The sequence below is a fragment of the Pteropus alecto genome, unplaced genomic scaffold (assembly GCF_000325575.1).
Source record: "Pteropus alecto unplaced genomic scaffold, ASM32557v1 scaffold164, whole genome shotgun sequence".
NCBI classification, from domain to species: Eukaryota; Metazoa; Chordata; class Mammalia; order Chiroptera; family Pteropodidae; genus Pteropus; species Pteropus alecto.
The window spans coordinates 21,902,215-21,918,709 of NW_006439568.1; the positions used below are offsets into that span (position 1 = coordinate 21,902,215).

The 16,495-nt window shown below is 33.7% G+C and overlaps 1 protein-coding gene across 1 annotated transcript in view; it reads left to right on the forward strand.

Moving 5' to 3' along the window:
• Positions 1-16,495, forward strand: part of RNF19A (ring finger protein 19A, RBR E3 ubiquitin protein ligase) — a 57,109-nt gene that overhangs the window by 30,994 nt on the left and 9,620 nt on the right. The window contains exons 3-5 of the mRNA XM_006916648.3: positions 10,723-10,931; positions 15,507-15,651; positions 16,357-16,495. The exon at positions 16,357-16,495 is cut by the window's right edge and continues 21 nt beyond it. Coding sequence (XP_006916710.1) covers positions 10,723-10,931; positions 15,507-15,651; positions 16,357-16,495 — 493 coding nt within the window. The remainder of the gene's footprint in view (positions 1-10,722; positions 10,932-15,506; positions 15,652-16,356) is intronic.

Consider the following 16,495-nt stretch of genomic DNA (forward strand, 5'->3'; position numbering starts at 1 on the left):
CCCCACCTTCCCCACCTTCCCCACCTTCCCCACCTTCCCCACCTTGCCCACCTTCCCCACCTTCCCCTTTACCCTCTCATCATCCTCCCACCCTTGTCTTTCTAAGATTTCCTGTAATACTTGCTTGGTGATGATGAACTTTGGTTTTTTCTTGTCTTGGTTGTAGGTCCTTTTTATTGCTTTGACTATTTCATGCTAATCCATTCTGGCTAGAAAAGTTTTTGTTGAGAAATCAGCTGACAATATATGGGAACCCCCTTGTAGGTAACTAATTGCTTTCTCTTGCTACTTTTAAGAGATTTTCTTTGCCTTTAACCTTTGGTGTTTTCTTATGGTATGTCTTGGAGTGGGCCTCTTTGGGTTCATCTCTGTGCTTCCTAGGCTTATATGCCTATTTCCTTCACCAGGTTAGGGAAGTTTTCCATCGTCATTTCTTCAAATAGATCTTCAATTCATCGTTCTCTCTCTTTTCCTTCTGGTACCTCTATGATGCAACTGTTGGTTTGCTTGATGTTGTCCCAAATGCCCCTTAAACTAGCCTCATCATTTTGGATTCTTTTTTCTTGTCACTGTTCTGGTTGGGTGTCCTCTACTACCTCCATCCTCTAAATCACTGATTTGATCCTCCGCTTCATCTAATCTACTGTTGATTCCCTCTAATGTATTCTTTATTTCGGTTATGGTATTCTTTATTTCTGACTGGTTCTTTTTTGTGTTTTCCATCTCCATTTTTAAGTTTCCTATCTCTGTTGAACGTTCTCACTGAGTTCATCTACTCTTCTTCTAAGTTCATTCAGCATCCTTAGAACCAGTGTTTTGAACTCTGCATCTGTTAGATTGCTTGTCTCAGTTTTGTTTAGTTCTTTTCCTGGAGCTCTGTTCTGCTCTTTCATTTGGAACATGCTTGTCTCTCCATTTTGGCTGCCTCCCTGTTTCTGTGTATTAGGTAGGGCCACTATGTCTCCTAGTCCTAGAGTGGCCATATGTAGTGAGTATCCTGTAGGGCCCAGTGGCACAGTCTTCCCTGATCACCTGGGCCAAGTGCTCCAAGTGTGTCCCTTGTATAAGTCGTGTGTGCCGTCCTGTTGTAGTTGAGCCTTAGTTGCTGTTTGCACATCAGTGGGAGAGATTGACCCTCAGGCTTATTGGCTGTGAGGATTCACTGGTGAGGGGCAGACCATATGAGCAGGATTCAACTGAGCAGGGCTCTGGTGCCTGCTGAGTCTGCCCTCTGAGTGTGTCATCCTCAGATGCAGTCCTGGGTGGTGCTCCAGCTGGTCTGAAGCAAGCCACCAAGTGTGTCAGACCCGGGGCCTCCTGGGAGGGGTTCCAGCAGCAGCCTGCGCCCCGCCCAGGTCCACCTGGCAAGAGTCACCAAACAATTCACAGATGGCTACCACTTGCACTGGGCTTGGAGGTGCCTTGAGAAACCAATATGCAAACCTAGGCCAGCTGCTGCTGGTGCCAGGCTTAGGGCTGCTCAGCAAGAGTTATGGGGCATGGCAAGGCCAGATGCTGCTTGTTTGGGTTTTGCAAACCTTTGAAAAATTTTATGTAAATCCACAGCATGAGCCAAGACAGGCCCTTTAAATGGAAGGTTCACTGGAAGCAACTTGGGTGCGCCTGCAAACTAGATAGGGCAGAGTCTCAAGGAATCACCAGGGCAGTGCGTGCGACCAGTGTTGCCAGCTTGATGGAGACTCAGATATGGCAATGGCCTGTGTCTGCACACTGACGAGAGGGCCCAATAAAGAAACAATGGATTCTGCCAGCACTTCTGTCTGGAGAAATCTACCCCTCCAGCCCTCACCCTGAGACCAGACAATTCGGTTCCTCCTCATATGTCCCTGGAGCCTTTCACAGCCAAGATATCCCTCACAATTCTCAACCACCACACAGGTGTGTGACTAGCCTATTCTGCCACTTCACCCCTCCTACCAGTCTCAAGATATATATCCCCAGTTGTAGGACGTCTGTTCAGCTAGGCCAGGCAATTCCCAATGATGGTGGTTCTGTAGTTTAGTTGTAAATTTGTTGTGATTGTGAGAGAAGGCAAACACAGCATTTACCTACTCTGCTGTCTTGACCAGATCTCCCCACAATTTTAAATGAGAAAAGTAGTAATATGTTTTTTTGTTTTGTCTGTGCAATATATAATATGTTTTGCCTGTGCAAATCCCAGTCATTTTTCACAAGTATCACTAGTACTTAACTGTCCACCAAGGATTTCTCTATAATATGAAGCAATAAAAGTATTACCTAGTTATTTAATATTTTAGGAATTCATTAGTATTGTGAAGGACTCAGAGTTACTATTCAGTATCAAATGTGAGTTATACTCTCCTGTACTGCAGGAAACTTGTACTATAAATATAAATAGCAAGATAATATGTTAAAGATACTGGGCCAAGGTTGGCTGTGCTTTCAAGTATATGGCAAAAGCAAACTCTGGGAGCCATGAAGAGCTAAACTCTCAAGAAAAAGATAGGAAGAAAATAGAGATAATGAACTTGAGCATGAGACAGTATCTTGTCCAAAGAACAGCTTAGATACAATTGTATCACTTTTGGTCCCATGGATAGCTACACATTTTCACTGATGCAAATATGCACATTCATTACAGTAAATTTCAGGTTGGATAGCAAATTTCAGGTTTTAAAAAAGCTGCTTTTAAATCATCATGGCAAATACTTCTATAGTGAAAATTCAAATAGTAAGGAATATACCTATGTATTGTTTTTTATCTGATTTTCTAACTATCTTTTCTGGAACCCTAGGGTAAGAGGTGCTTCCCAAGTGCCTTTAAACGTTTAATAACTTTAAAAAGTCTGAAAATGATGGAACAAATGAAAAAGAGTCTTAAACATCACAACCTATGGCCAGAAGAGATCGAGACAATAAATCCAGGGGCACAGGCTTTCTGGTCACTAAATATTAGGTGTACTCTCTTGTGCTGGATTGATTGATCATGCCATCATAGTGGATAATATCGACACTATCAACCTAATAGAACACAGTAGACAGGGCTGACACAGATTCTAGTTTGTATAAGAACTTGGTTTTAGGGGAAGGATGCCAAACCAACTGGAAAAGGATTGATTATTCAACATATAGAATTGTGAAAATTAGCACATAAAATTTATATGTATACTTTGAAAACATAAAGTGCTACGTGAGCCGTCACTAAAGTTTAGTTATACTTAGCATGTACAGACCTGATTTTGAATCTCCATCCTATCATGTTATAAGGATTGAGACAGATTTTTAATGTTATTGCTAGCATAATTCCTAACACACGGTAAGCGTTTAACCCTCTTCTCATTTAGAAAAAAGTGCAGCTTGCTGCCAGCGTTAATTTAATATCATGCATAGGAATGCTACATTTTCTAAGATTTGACATTTTCAGCGATCGAGAATTACTATATTTTGTAAATGCAAATACCACTACTAAAAACAGAATAGAATAAATAGAATGATGTCATTTGTTTCCAAAGACTATCAATATACTAGAGTGATGGGAAAATAATAATAAAAGCAAGCTATTTCATGGCAAACTTTGGGGGTAAGGTTAGGACTGTAATCCACGAGTAATCTTGGGGTAAATGCTGCAGCCACAAGCACCGCCACCAAGTATTCTTGGGGCAAACAGGAACTGGGTTAATAGCTCTTATCATTCCCCATCTCCATTTTTGAAATTTTTATTTTTTATTTTATATCAGTCATTTAAGTATGTAACCCACCTACATACCAAGTACCAGAGATTTAATAATGAACAAAAAACCAAAAATGTTTGCCCTCTTGGCACTTAAAATCTTTGGATCCACAGAGAGACATTTTTTATTTAAACTCAATTTATTATTTAAATCTGACATAAGGAATACTGGTAATTACCTGACGGTTTGGCAGTTATTCATAGAAATGCTTAGCCAATAGTAATAGGATGATAGGCATGTATGTAGTATTTAAGCCCTTTCATTGAACAACACACTTGAAAGGCTTTTTTCCAGAAATGCTAAATATGAAATGACTTTTTCCTTCTGCACTTTTTATTTATCAGTATGACCATTTTTTATGTCTGACATCAATTTTACTTAAACACATAGTTTTATACACTTTGAGAAATAATGCCCTTAGCTCAGAGTAGAAAGAAAACCTAACCTAGCTGCTTTTTTGAGATCTCTCAGGGTTTCCCATCTAACATCCTTTCTACTCTTCTGCGGGCCAGCACAGATTAAACTGGCTTAAAGGACAGTATTTTTTGTTTTTGTTTTTGTTTTTAAAAAAAAAAACCTTTTGACACGGAGTCTAGGAGGCCAAACCTGTGTGCTGTTTATTTAACCAGGGTAAAGTTAGCAAACCTACTTCCAGAAAATGCTACTCTACATAGGTTCAGAGAAAAATCCTGCTACGGCTGAGAAGAAGAATTGGGATGAGAGACATGTAAGCGGGAAAGCATAAAACCTGTCTTGCATAAAAATATCGATTACCTTCCACCTAGGAGACCTGGTTTATACATTGTCTAGACAGATAGAAAAAAGTTGGCATTTTAGTTTCTGTCATCATTTATTTCAACTAAGACCACCTTCTACAAGCACATATTATCCGTGTCATTTCATGTGAGTGCTTCTAACCTTGTTGGGGAACTTTTAACGTTAAGAGGCATTTATTATACTAGAATATAATTAATGATTTAATGTCTGTGAGCCACTCAAGGGCAGGAAAACAAGTGTTTTTTCTTTGTAACCACAGAGTAACCCCATGCTCAGTAAAGAATTGTTTAATGAACTAAACTGACTATATGCCTCTAACATAAATTATATACCCTAGGAACATTAAACTATTTTAAAGCAATGTAATCAACTGTAATCAGGTTTGTGTAGCTTCAAGTTGATTTGCTGATGTTTAAATGGCTCTAAAGAGTAAGTTATTCTGGTATAGGATAATGTTCATAATGGATTTTTTAAAGGTGGGGCTAAATAAAATGTATGTTTAGAATTCTTGTTAATATCTGCATGACTTTCATTCTCATCCAGCAAAGAAGGGTTTTAGCCATAACTTGACTGTCTTTTCACATGCTGGAAATGCTTTTGGAGACTGACCTTTTAGAAATTTTATACAGAGAACAGATCCAACTTTGATTTTCTCTGGAGGAAGCAAGCATGTGTGCCTTAGAAAACAGCAGGTTTTGTGTATAGGGAGCCATAATGAGTAAACTGTATTTCAGGGAGAGGTCGTAATTTATAACTAGTGATAAACTATATGTATTAGAATAGACAGTCATAAAATTATTCTAAGAATTAATAGCTTCAGCTAAGTGAGAGTTTGCTCTTTTTAATTCTTTTTTAATCATAAAATTAATCTAGGTATGTTTAATGGCGTTACTTCATGTTAAACATTATTAACTGGTACTAAGATTTGTTGGTGGAATTTTAGGGAATCAGTGAAAACAACATTCTTCCCCTCACACCCTTATTAAGAACCATGGTGATAAAATACAACACAGGGGACATGTCAGCTTTAGTGGTGGCTTTAGATTATAGCCAAAACGGCTTACTAACACTCCACCCCTAAATTAAACAGACTTCTCCAAGTAGTGTGGGCAGTTCTCAACAACTGTAGGCCTCCCCTGCAGCATGTGGGGGAAAGCAGATCCTGAAAGGGAACCAGAAGATGAGCCTCACTTTATCTAGACTTTCTCCCAAGTATATTAAGTCACTTCTTTTCCACTGGAATAATAGTAACTTCTTGTAAATGGAAACATGAGACTATTGATTTTGATATAAAACCTGACTGTTCCCCTTAAATGGATCAAATAATTTTGATATTTCCGATTATATTTTCTTTGTTCGTAAAAACTGTGTTAAAGCCTTATGCTTTTGAGAAGGGGTTCTCTTGGACTCCTAGATAAACTTTCTTTGTTCTTTTTTCTTATTTTTTAATTAAAATTTTATTGGGACTATTAAATCTTCCTTAGGATTATAGTTCATGTTAGGTATGGTATGTTTGTTCTTCTTGTTCCTTCTAAGGAATTTGCTATAGATAGAATATACCACCCTGACCAGTATCCCTCCTTCCTCAGTGTTATCGATAGCCTAAGTTGCGGAACTCTAGTACTGTGAAACTCCCCCAGGAGATAGATGTTATGGTCAAATAAGTTTGGGAAATAGTGCATATTATACTGAACATTGGTATGTTAAAAATTCTTTTAGCAAATACTGTACTAAAACACACACACACACACACACACACACACACACACACACACACACACTTTAATTTTGGTTAACATTTCCCTGACATGACCATCAGGTACTTTCTTCATACGACACACTCTCTACCACTAAGTTTTCCAAAAAATAAAACAGGGATTCATTGAAATTTGCTTAGCCTCAGTATTCAGCCAAAATCAACTTCAGATTTGGCCCTGACCATGAGAAGGCCAAATAAGCAAATGACTGCTTCTGTGACATTTCTAGTACCTCTGCACTGGTGCTTGGTTAACGACCATGTGATCATATAAATTACTATCATTTCTACATCAGTATAATGTCATTTAAATATTAATTTCTGAATATTCATTTTAAAACACACTGGTAGGCATTCTAGACATAACATGAGTAAAAATCTTGCTTTATATGGTGAAATTTTACTGGACAACTGGAGTATAAATGAACATAGTTTTGCAAGAATAAAATGCCATAATTATAGTGATAATTGTGTGAAAGCCAAATTTATTTATAAACTTAAGAACTTTCAAATAATAAAACATTTATAGTTAATATGAACACTTAGAGTGTTTTAACTAGATAAATTTAGGAAGTACATATCCTTTTGAGCAAGTATTTATAAAAATATACTAGGTAGATTAATAGAAATTAGGTTATATCATAATTCTAAATTTTGTAGAATATCACTAAACAAAACTCCAAGGAAATGACCTAATTTTAAATTAATGAATTAGGCTTTGAGTCTTTCAAGAGAAAGTTCTATTAGGGAATTCTTCCCATCTTGACAAGAAGACTTAAAAGGAGAATGTCAACTTTGCCATTTCAAAATTTCGTGACTAGTTCCGAATTTGCGCACAATAGCCATATAAACATGAAAGGGTATGGCAAGAAACTTGAGAGAAAACTGAGGACTCAAAACACAAATCAAACTTAAAAACAGCATCATAAATTGCTTTAAGATGAAAATTCCCTATAGTTTTGAATCTAGAGACTTAAGTTGTTGAAAATGATTCACGACATAGATAGTGAATATCTAATTAGAATTTTTTAAATATGCAATGTTATTGTCAGGAGTAAATAGTAGCTGATATGTGGAGCAATTATTCCTGCATTATGATGTAAAACATTAATATATGATTGAATGTAGATCTTGATGCATCTCAAAAATTAGGATATAATAAAAAAAAGAGTTGTGATATTTACATAAGACAATATATATAGGGGGAGAGAGGGAGAAAGGGAGGAGGAGGAACAGAGAGGGGGAGAGGGAGGGAAAAAAGAGAGGTGGGGGAAAGGAGGGAGAAAGAATTAGATCAGGATACATCATATGTACTTAAATGTTAGAGAGAAAGTATATCAATCTTGTTTTATGTTACTTCTCAGTGTTTTTTTTTTAAATGGAAAAGCTAAGATGTCCTACCCCAGAACTAAACATTCAAGTCTCATTCAATTTGTGCAAATTCCAAACAAAAACAGGATTATCTTTAATACTAACCAAATTTTCATGAATGCATATTTTGAAGATTGTAAAAGGATTTTGTCTAGTAGTTTTTCTTATGTTAACAATTATTGAGTGCTTATTGTGTATGTGTTCCTAATAACTGGTTAGGTACACTGTATAATATATCAAAGAATTAAATGTACCTAGCATTCATATACTCTGAAAACAGAATGTTAGGCCTCTTGAAGGTGAGTTTCATTGTGTGGGGAGCCAAACTTATTTTCCTCTAGAAAACAGCTCTCAAGATATAACAGAAACAAATGATAAAACAAATACAAAATACTTGTTTTAAAGAAAAATTTCAGAAGTCTCTCTGCTCTGGAGCATTAAGTATTATTTGGGAAAAGAACAGGCTCAGCAGAAGGTCACAGACATAAATGAAGAATACTAATTAACTAAACATGTCTGGCTTACAGCGTACACAGATCTTGGTTTAGAAGATACCTCCAATTTCCTTCTATTGTCCATTTTTTTAACTCAAGTCTTACTATCTCTCTGTCTATTCTTCAGCTGAAGGTCTTTGGTTACTTGAAACGATTAAATCTTCCTACTTAGGCAGGAGTGGAGGGATAGGAAGAAAGCGAGAAAGATATGAAGGGAATGAAATAGGGCAGTCTTTCCAGAAATATTTTCTGTTCACTGGATTGTTAACAGGTGATCTGTAACTTACATAAAACTATATAGGTAATAAGTGGTGGAAGTTGAATTTGGACTAAGTAACGTAAACTTTTCTTCCACCTTTATAAATTGTGACTGACTTAAAAAAAAAAAAAGTGGTTAGTGTTAGCATTGTCCCCTGTACACACACCGATTTCTCTATTCTGTCCCTCCTCTTCCCTCCTTCCTTCAAGAAAAAGTAGGATAGAGAAGAGGTTAAGAAAAGAATGCCCTTTCTTTTTCACTGAATTTACTATTTTAAAGACTGCTTTAGATTATAACTTGATAGAAATAAAGTGTAGAGTCTTCAAAGATTTGTTTCTTTTTATTGAGTCTGCAATGAATAAACCCTCGGGAAAATCTTAAAGCTCAGGGAAATGAAACATTGCTAAATTTCCTCATGTTGATTTACATTGCTTTTAATTCAGTCGTGTTTGAACATATTTATCTAGACAGTGGTAATTGTAGAATTGATCTATCAGAAATAAAGTGGAATGTAAGATGTAAAGTTTAAGTTTAAAGGTAAGATAATAAGAGAACAGGTCCAAAAATGGAAGAACTTCCTGACTCTTAAAAATTTGCATAATTACATAGATTATGTAATTTTAATAAATTTAATAAAAATCTGATATTTAAAATTTTTAATTATTAAATACTTAAAATCTTTTTGATTATTATTTATTTATTTATTTATTTTTTGCCAGTAACAAGAGGAGCCCTGAAAAGTCCCCCTAATTTCCAGGCAAAAATGTTCAGTATTTACAAAAGCCTCTTATTCATAGATAATACTCGTTTGTTTTTCTTTCAAAGAGAACCAGAAACCCCTAGACATTTTTTAGTTGAAAGTTTTATTGAAATAGTATAGATTCATGTACAGTTGTAAGAAATAATACAGAGAGATCCTGTATGTCCTTCACACAGTTTGCCCCAATGGTATCATTTTGCAAAGCTATAAAACAGTATAACAACCAGGATATTGGCGTTGATACAATCCACTGATCTTATTCAAATTTCCCCAGTTTTGTACTTATTTGTGTGTGTATGTGTGTATTCAGTTATATATCATTTTATCACCTATAGGTTCTTGTATCCACCACAGTAGTCAAGATACTGACTAGTTCCATCACAACAAATATCCCTCATGTTGCTCTTTTACAAATACATCCACTTCTGCCCTTCCCTCTGCTCTCCCCCATCCCATCCCTAACCCCTGCCAACCACTAATCTGTTTTCTATTTCAAAAATTACATCACTTCAAAATGTTATGTGAGTGGAATTATGTAGTATGTAACTTTTCAAGATTGACTTTTTTCACGCAACATTCCCCAGAGATTCATTCAAAGCGTTAAGTGTACCAGTACTTAATGTTCTCAAGTAGTATTCCACGTTTTATATGCACATAGTTTGTTTAACCATTTACTTGTTGAAAAAGGACATCTAGGCTGTTACCAGTTTGGGGCTATTAGAAATAAAGGTACTGTAAATATTTGTATACAGGTTTTTGCGTAAACATAAGTTTTCATTTCTCTGGGATAAATGCCCAGTAATTAGTGCCCAGAATTTATTTTAAGTCAGAAATTTTTTAAGTGCCAAAAATATTAACTCAGAGAATAGATATTAAGACTAGTCATGAATCTACTATTCTCAGTCTTTTATCTGAAGAAAAAAAAATTTCCTAATTGAGAAATTCAAGTTTGTTGGTGGGAGATTGGCACCAGAGACCACTTTTATTATGCATCTTAGAAACAATAAGAGAATATATGTAAATCAATATAAGATAATCACAAACTTTATGAATTGGCATGCTTTGCCATTAACTGACAGGTGTAGCTGATCCATAGTCATGATATTTTTAATAGATAATTTTTTTATCTTTCTGATTTTAAAAGTAACAGTAATTATAAAAGTCAGAAATGTATACATATATTAAGAAGAAAATTAAAATACCAGGAAAACTGCTCTTAAGATTTTTGGTATATTTCCTTATGGTCTTTTCTATGTGCCCACAATACTAATTTAATAGAATTTTTATAAAATTCTATTATATATACAGTTTAGGTCATAAATACAATTTGGTATCCTTGTTAAAAGTTCAAAGTCAGAAGTTAAAATTGAACTCTAAAATGCTTTTTAGCCATTTATATGCCTTCATTTGTGAACTGTTTATTTTTTCCCACTTTTTATATTGATGTGATAATGTTAGGGCTCATAACAGTTTGCTCATGCATAAATAGAAAACTTTTTCAGGAACAGCATTTTAAATTGGATAATACTTTTACTTAATGAATATCTCTTATTTTATGTCACATTTTAAATCATTTTTCTTGTTCTTTCAAGATATGCTGTAATAGCATTTGGATGTGCTAGTTGTCCAAAATTAACTTGTGGGCGAGAAGGCTGTGGAACAGAGTTTTGCTACCACTGTAAACAGATTTGGCACCCCAATCAGACCTGTGATGCTGCTCGACAAGAGAGAGCCCAGAGTTTACGTCTGAGAACCATACGTTCTTCATCCATTAGTTATAGTCAAGAATCTGGAGCAGCAGGTATTTATGTCTAACTTTTTCAACAAAATATTTGACATGTACAGAGCACTACTTATTTTAAATAAAAAAAATAGAATATTCAGTTTCTGTTATCATCTGTTCTCCTTTCAGTTTTCAAGTGTTTTACATATTAGCATTTTTGTCCCAGAAAGACTCATTCTTTCCTGTGGAAGATAGGAAAAATTTTGTCAAAAAAAAAGAAAAAAAAGAGTAATAATGCTTTATATTAACTGATGGCTGAAGATATTCCGAAACTGTTGTCTATAAAGGTGTTTTATGCAAAGCTTAAATATTTTAGATAAAATATTAATGTCAAATATATTATCTTTTGATTATTTCCAATTGTGTAAATATCACTAAATTACAGATTTAATATTTAGAATTCTTTTCATTTACATATTTTGCAAAATACATTTTTTACTTACAAATGTCTCATCCAATTCTAAGATCAACTATTCAAAATCATACCTTAGTGAGGAGGACACTAGGAACTTTGTGTCTTTGGCCAGCAATTTAAAAACTACCTGGGACTCTATGCATGAGCAATGTATACATCTTATAAATGTCAAAATGAAAAAAAATTTATGAACATCTTAATGTTTTTTAATAAAAATTCAAAAAGTTAATATTTCACATTCATAGATTTTCATTTTTATTGGAATTTTAATCATTTTTAGAAAAATTTTCACTTTCTCACTGACTTTAAAGGGAAAAACTTGGAAAATATAGAAATTTATCAAGAAAATAATTTATATTCCTACCAGCAATGTACTGAGGTAGTCATGTACTTTATGCTACTAGAAAAAAAATCTTATTTAATATTTAAAGTTGAACTTAAAATTAAACATTTAAAATTAAATTTTAAGTTCAACGTTTAATACTTTATATAATATACATGGATTTACATGCTTGTTTGATGACTGACTTGTTTCTATTATTTTTCCTTAAGATTTGGTGTAGAACTCAAATGTATTAGTAATATTTTATAGATGTGGGTCCAGAAGCAATTCAGAGAGGACCTGAGTATACCTAAACTGTCCCCTGTAGAGTCAGCTTTAGCCTTTCAGTGGTTCACTTGGAAATAACATCCCTCTTCTCTGAGTGGAAATGGGTATTTATTGGTTACAGGACACACAGACACATAGAGTAAGAGAATGGACTCTGGAATCAGACTGTCTGGATTTGATTCTCAGCTTCTCGAACCTTTGTCTCTGTGTCACCCTGAACAAGTTACTTGCCTTATCTATAAAATGAAGATACTAATAATACTTATGTCCATAAGGCTGAAATATTTCCTGGCTTATAGAAACATGCTCTGGCTATATGAGGTAGGGAAACTTAGAGAAACCACAGTCACCTGCTAGAGGTTTGCATATGGGGGTAGAGATGGATCATTAAGAAAAAAATGACTAAGAGATGGCTTTTGTTATTTTTAAAATAAATATGATTTAGTCAAATGAATGTTAGCTTTTCTCACAGTAGTCACCATGGGAGATTTTATGTTTATTTCAGCACCCTGGAATGCCTTATTGATCATAACCTTTCGATCATGATACATTCAATTAAATTATCCCCTTAATGTCAGTTTGATTCTAGTTGTAACCAAAAGTTCCTTAGTAACTAAGGCTAACAACTAGAGTATCATATCAAGTTGAATCACCGGTTTGGGGTGGATCCAGAGTAAGATGTGAATGTATGATCATGAGAGTGACTTTTTAATATATAGCAGCTTTGAAAGTAATTTTGAAAGAAAAGCTTCCCAAATGATTTGAGCCAAATAGTAGCATTGTTGAAATAAATATAGCCTCCCAAGTTGATCATTTTTAAAAATAAACTTCATTTGTAATTTTTCATGTTTGTTTAAAAATCTTATCTCATGATCTGAAATTTTAAAGTACGTGCATTTTTACCTATAATGCTCCAAAAATCAGAGATCTGAGAACAGATGTTTATGTGATAGTTTCTTTTGATGTAATCTATAAAAAAATTAAAAACTTGAACTTGGCTTCTCACTGACTTGTGGGGAAAAAAAGAGGAAAGGAGCGTACCATCTAAAATGGTTTTATTAATTCCTGTTATTCCAGATATTTTTGGTATTTTTTGTCTCCCATTACGATACATCGAAAAATTGGCTGTACTTTTAATAATTGATATAATAATAATTAGGTGGCTGTTTTTTTCTCATCAGTCACCTGAAGATAAATAAGTGTTCTTAATCATATGGTACATTAAATAATTTATATTGTGATTATATTTGTCTTTGAACTGTGACAGTATTATAGGTACATGAGACTCTTATAGCTACTAGGAAGTTTATGCACTTGGAGTTACATTCTAAAGGAACCACATATTTTTTTTTGTTTTTCCATATTTTCGTACCTTCATAAAAATATATTTAATTGGCTCCCTACCTCCTCCTCTATCCCCTACTACAACCACCCCAAGAGAGAACTACTCTTAACATTTTGTTGTAAGTCCTTACAGGCAATGTGATGGGGGTGGGGATGGTTTAAAACAAATTTCAAAATCATAGTCTTTTGTGATCTGTTGTTTTTTCTTAATATGAAAATGGCCCATATTTTAACAGTAAATAAAAATATAGTAACAAAAAAAAGACAAAAGCTTTGCCAAACATTTTACATAGGAATGGGAAACTTTTTTTTTTTTTAATATAAAGGACCTGTGGATTAATTGACGCTTGGGAAATGGGGCATCATTTGACCATCTAATCAGTAAAATACTTTTATTTAGGTTGTTTGCAATTTGAGAATATTTTGAGAGAATTATGTAATGTACACAATAAATTTTTTTCTAATTTGTTGTTTAAAGCAGAGACAAATTGGACAAAACAGTCTTTTATAGATAAATAAGTATAAGGAGAGTGAAAACATATGGGTACAGATATGTAAAAAGACATCAGAAATATATTGCTTATGGTGTTAATTCTCTAACATGTAATCTTAGCATATTAAAAAGCTGTTTTATGTTTTCAGAACCATAAGAATAAATGGGGATGTGACTTTCAGTTTGTTCTAAAGATTGCATTTAGCAGAGCCAAAGCCTGAGTCTCTTTGCTCCCACCTCTAATTGGGATATTTACGACTTGAGTACATTCTGGAATGAGGAAGTTCATCAATTAATATGCCATCTAAGCAGATAAAATTAGCATTTCTTTAATTCTGTGTACTAGATGTTGTATTAGGTATAAAAGTCAGCTTTTTTCATTTATGCCCAGTGTTAAAAATTTTTTAATTCAGACTTTATGTTCTTTGGATCATTTAAATCATGACTTATGGATATTTTGTATCTAGTAATTATCATTTGTCTTAGTCTGCATAGAGTTATTATCAGTTTGCTCAAAATTATTTGAATCATTAAAACACTGACTGTGAGCACTGACCAGTTCTGAAGTTAAAAAGTTTTGGTTTTAAAAGGAGCACTAAGGAAATACGAATTCACTGATAAAGTACAGGTAAAATTTGACCATAAAATGTGTAGAAAGGAAAATAGAATATAGCTTAATGCTTATATATAAGAAATTAGAACAAATACGTGAATTCAGTGGCTAGCACTATACAAATCTTAACTGTCTATGTGTAGTTAGAAAATATAGCTGGCTACTAGTAACAATAAAATAATTACTGGTTGCTGCTTAAATAGATGCCAAAGTTCAAAATAGTTGTACAGTTTGAGGTAACGTACTCTGTGTCATTGATTCCTAAAGTTATGTACCCACTTGATTTTAATTTGGCATTATAACCGTATTACTATATAAGAAGCGTATAAGAACAGTATTTGAATAAATGAACGAAAAGGGCAAAGATAACAAATGAAAAACAGTCATGAGCATAATCAACAATTGGTTGCTTTAGTTCTGAAACTGTTTTCCATTGTTAAAGTGTTTATGACTATATAACCTTTCTTTAACCTATTACCTCCTCTGTTTTACTCTGGGTACTGATTCTTTGCAAGTCCCATCTGTCTACTGTATGAACTAAAATACGAGGAAAAGGCTGCTTTCCTAAAGATGTCTATATTATTTTTACAGTGTTTATAGTTGATATTACTTAGATAAGTAAACTCAGAGCTTTATATATATAGTACCTCAGATTACTATCAAATTGTCACTATTATTCACTAAAGGAATTGTATATATAATATTTAACATTTTAATTAAGTGGAGATAGTTAGAAAAGTTCTGGACATGAAGTGCTACTTGCAGAAGATGGTGCTCTGGAGTAGGGACAAAGATAAACGTTATATAGTTCACAGTTTGCCAAGAGCCATCCTTGGTTCTCTTCTCTCCTTTTATCATTTTGTTATTCTTTGTTCTCATTATTCTGCTACTGTGTTTGAAAATGTTTACAATTTGAAAATTTAATGTAAAATATGTTCCTTTCCTCAGAAGGGAAGGAAAAAAATACTTTATATGCTAAAAATAGCAAGACAAAGCTGTCAGTTAACAAACTCTACATGTTGGATTTTTGGGGCAGTGATAGACTTGATTATCAACTAGAAATTGTAATTTGTAGACCAGTTTTATATACTAAGCAGGTATCTCTATTTTCTTAATAGCTGATGATATAAAGCCATGTCCACGATGTGCTGCTTATATAATAAAGATGAATGATGGGAGCTGTAATCACATGACATGTGCTGTCTGTGGGTGTGAGTTTTGTTGGTTGTGTATGAAAGAAATCTCAGATTTACATTACCTAAGGTAAGTTTATAGAAGGAGCTATTTATATCTAAATATAATTTTATATTGTAAAACAGAAGCACTTTTTTTTGGAAAAAGTGTTATCCTAAGCATTTTTAAACTTGGGATTTATAAGATACAGGAAATGTTTTTTCTAGCTACGTAAGTTTAAAAGAAACCAAATTATTCTGCTAATCATTTGGGATTAATAAGTAATCAAAAATACGGAACAGATTTTTTTGTTGTTTTTTTTTTGGTTTTTGTTAAACTCAAAAACTAGTATTTAATACCCCATGTAATTACACTAGGTCATAAATATTTCCATTTAATTTTCTTGTATATAAATTCCCTCATTTAGGCAACAGTGTGATTTTATGATATAATCGGGTAACTATATACCTAATAAAGGGATAAAATAAGGATATTTTGCATTAATATACCCTTCAAAAACTAAATTAAGGTTTTGAGGCTAGTGGAGGACTAGGGGTAGATATTTAACCTGAATCCTAGTTATCAGTATCCTTTTAATATAATTTATGGTGTTTTTTACCATGATATTTTTGGCTTTTAATAAACTCAGAATTCAAAGAAAGGAAAAAACTTATAATCAGTCTGTAAAACTGATTATATTACTTTAAAAGTTTTATAGCTATTACATTACTGTATTATAGTAATTTGTTGTGATGTTTTGTAGCAGTTACTTTACATTATAATTTTTTCCATTAGTCCATCAGGATGTACTTTTTGGGGGAAGAAACCCTGGAGCCGAAAGAAGAAAATACTGTGGCAGCTGGGAACACTTGTCGGTGCTCCTGTAGGAATTGCTTTAATAGCAGGCATTGCTATTCCTGCAATGATTATTGGC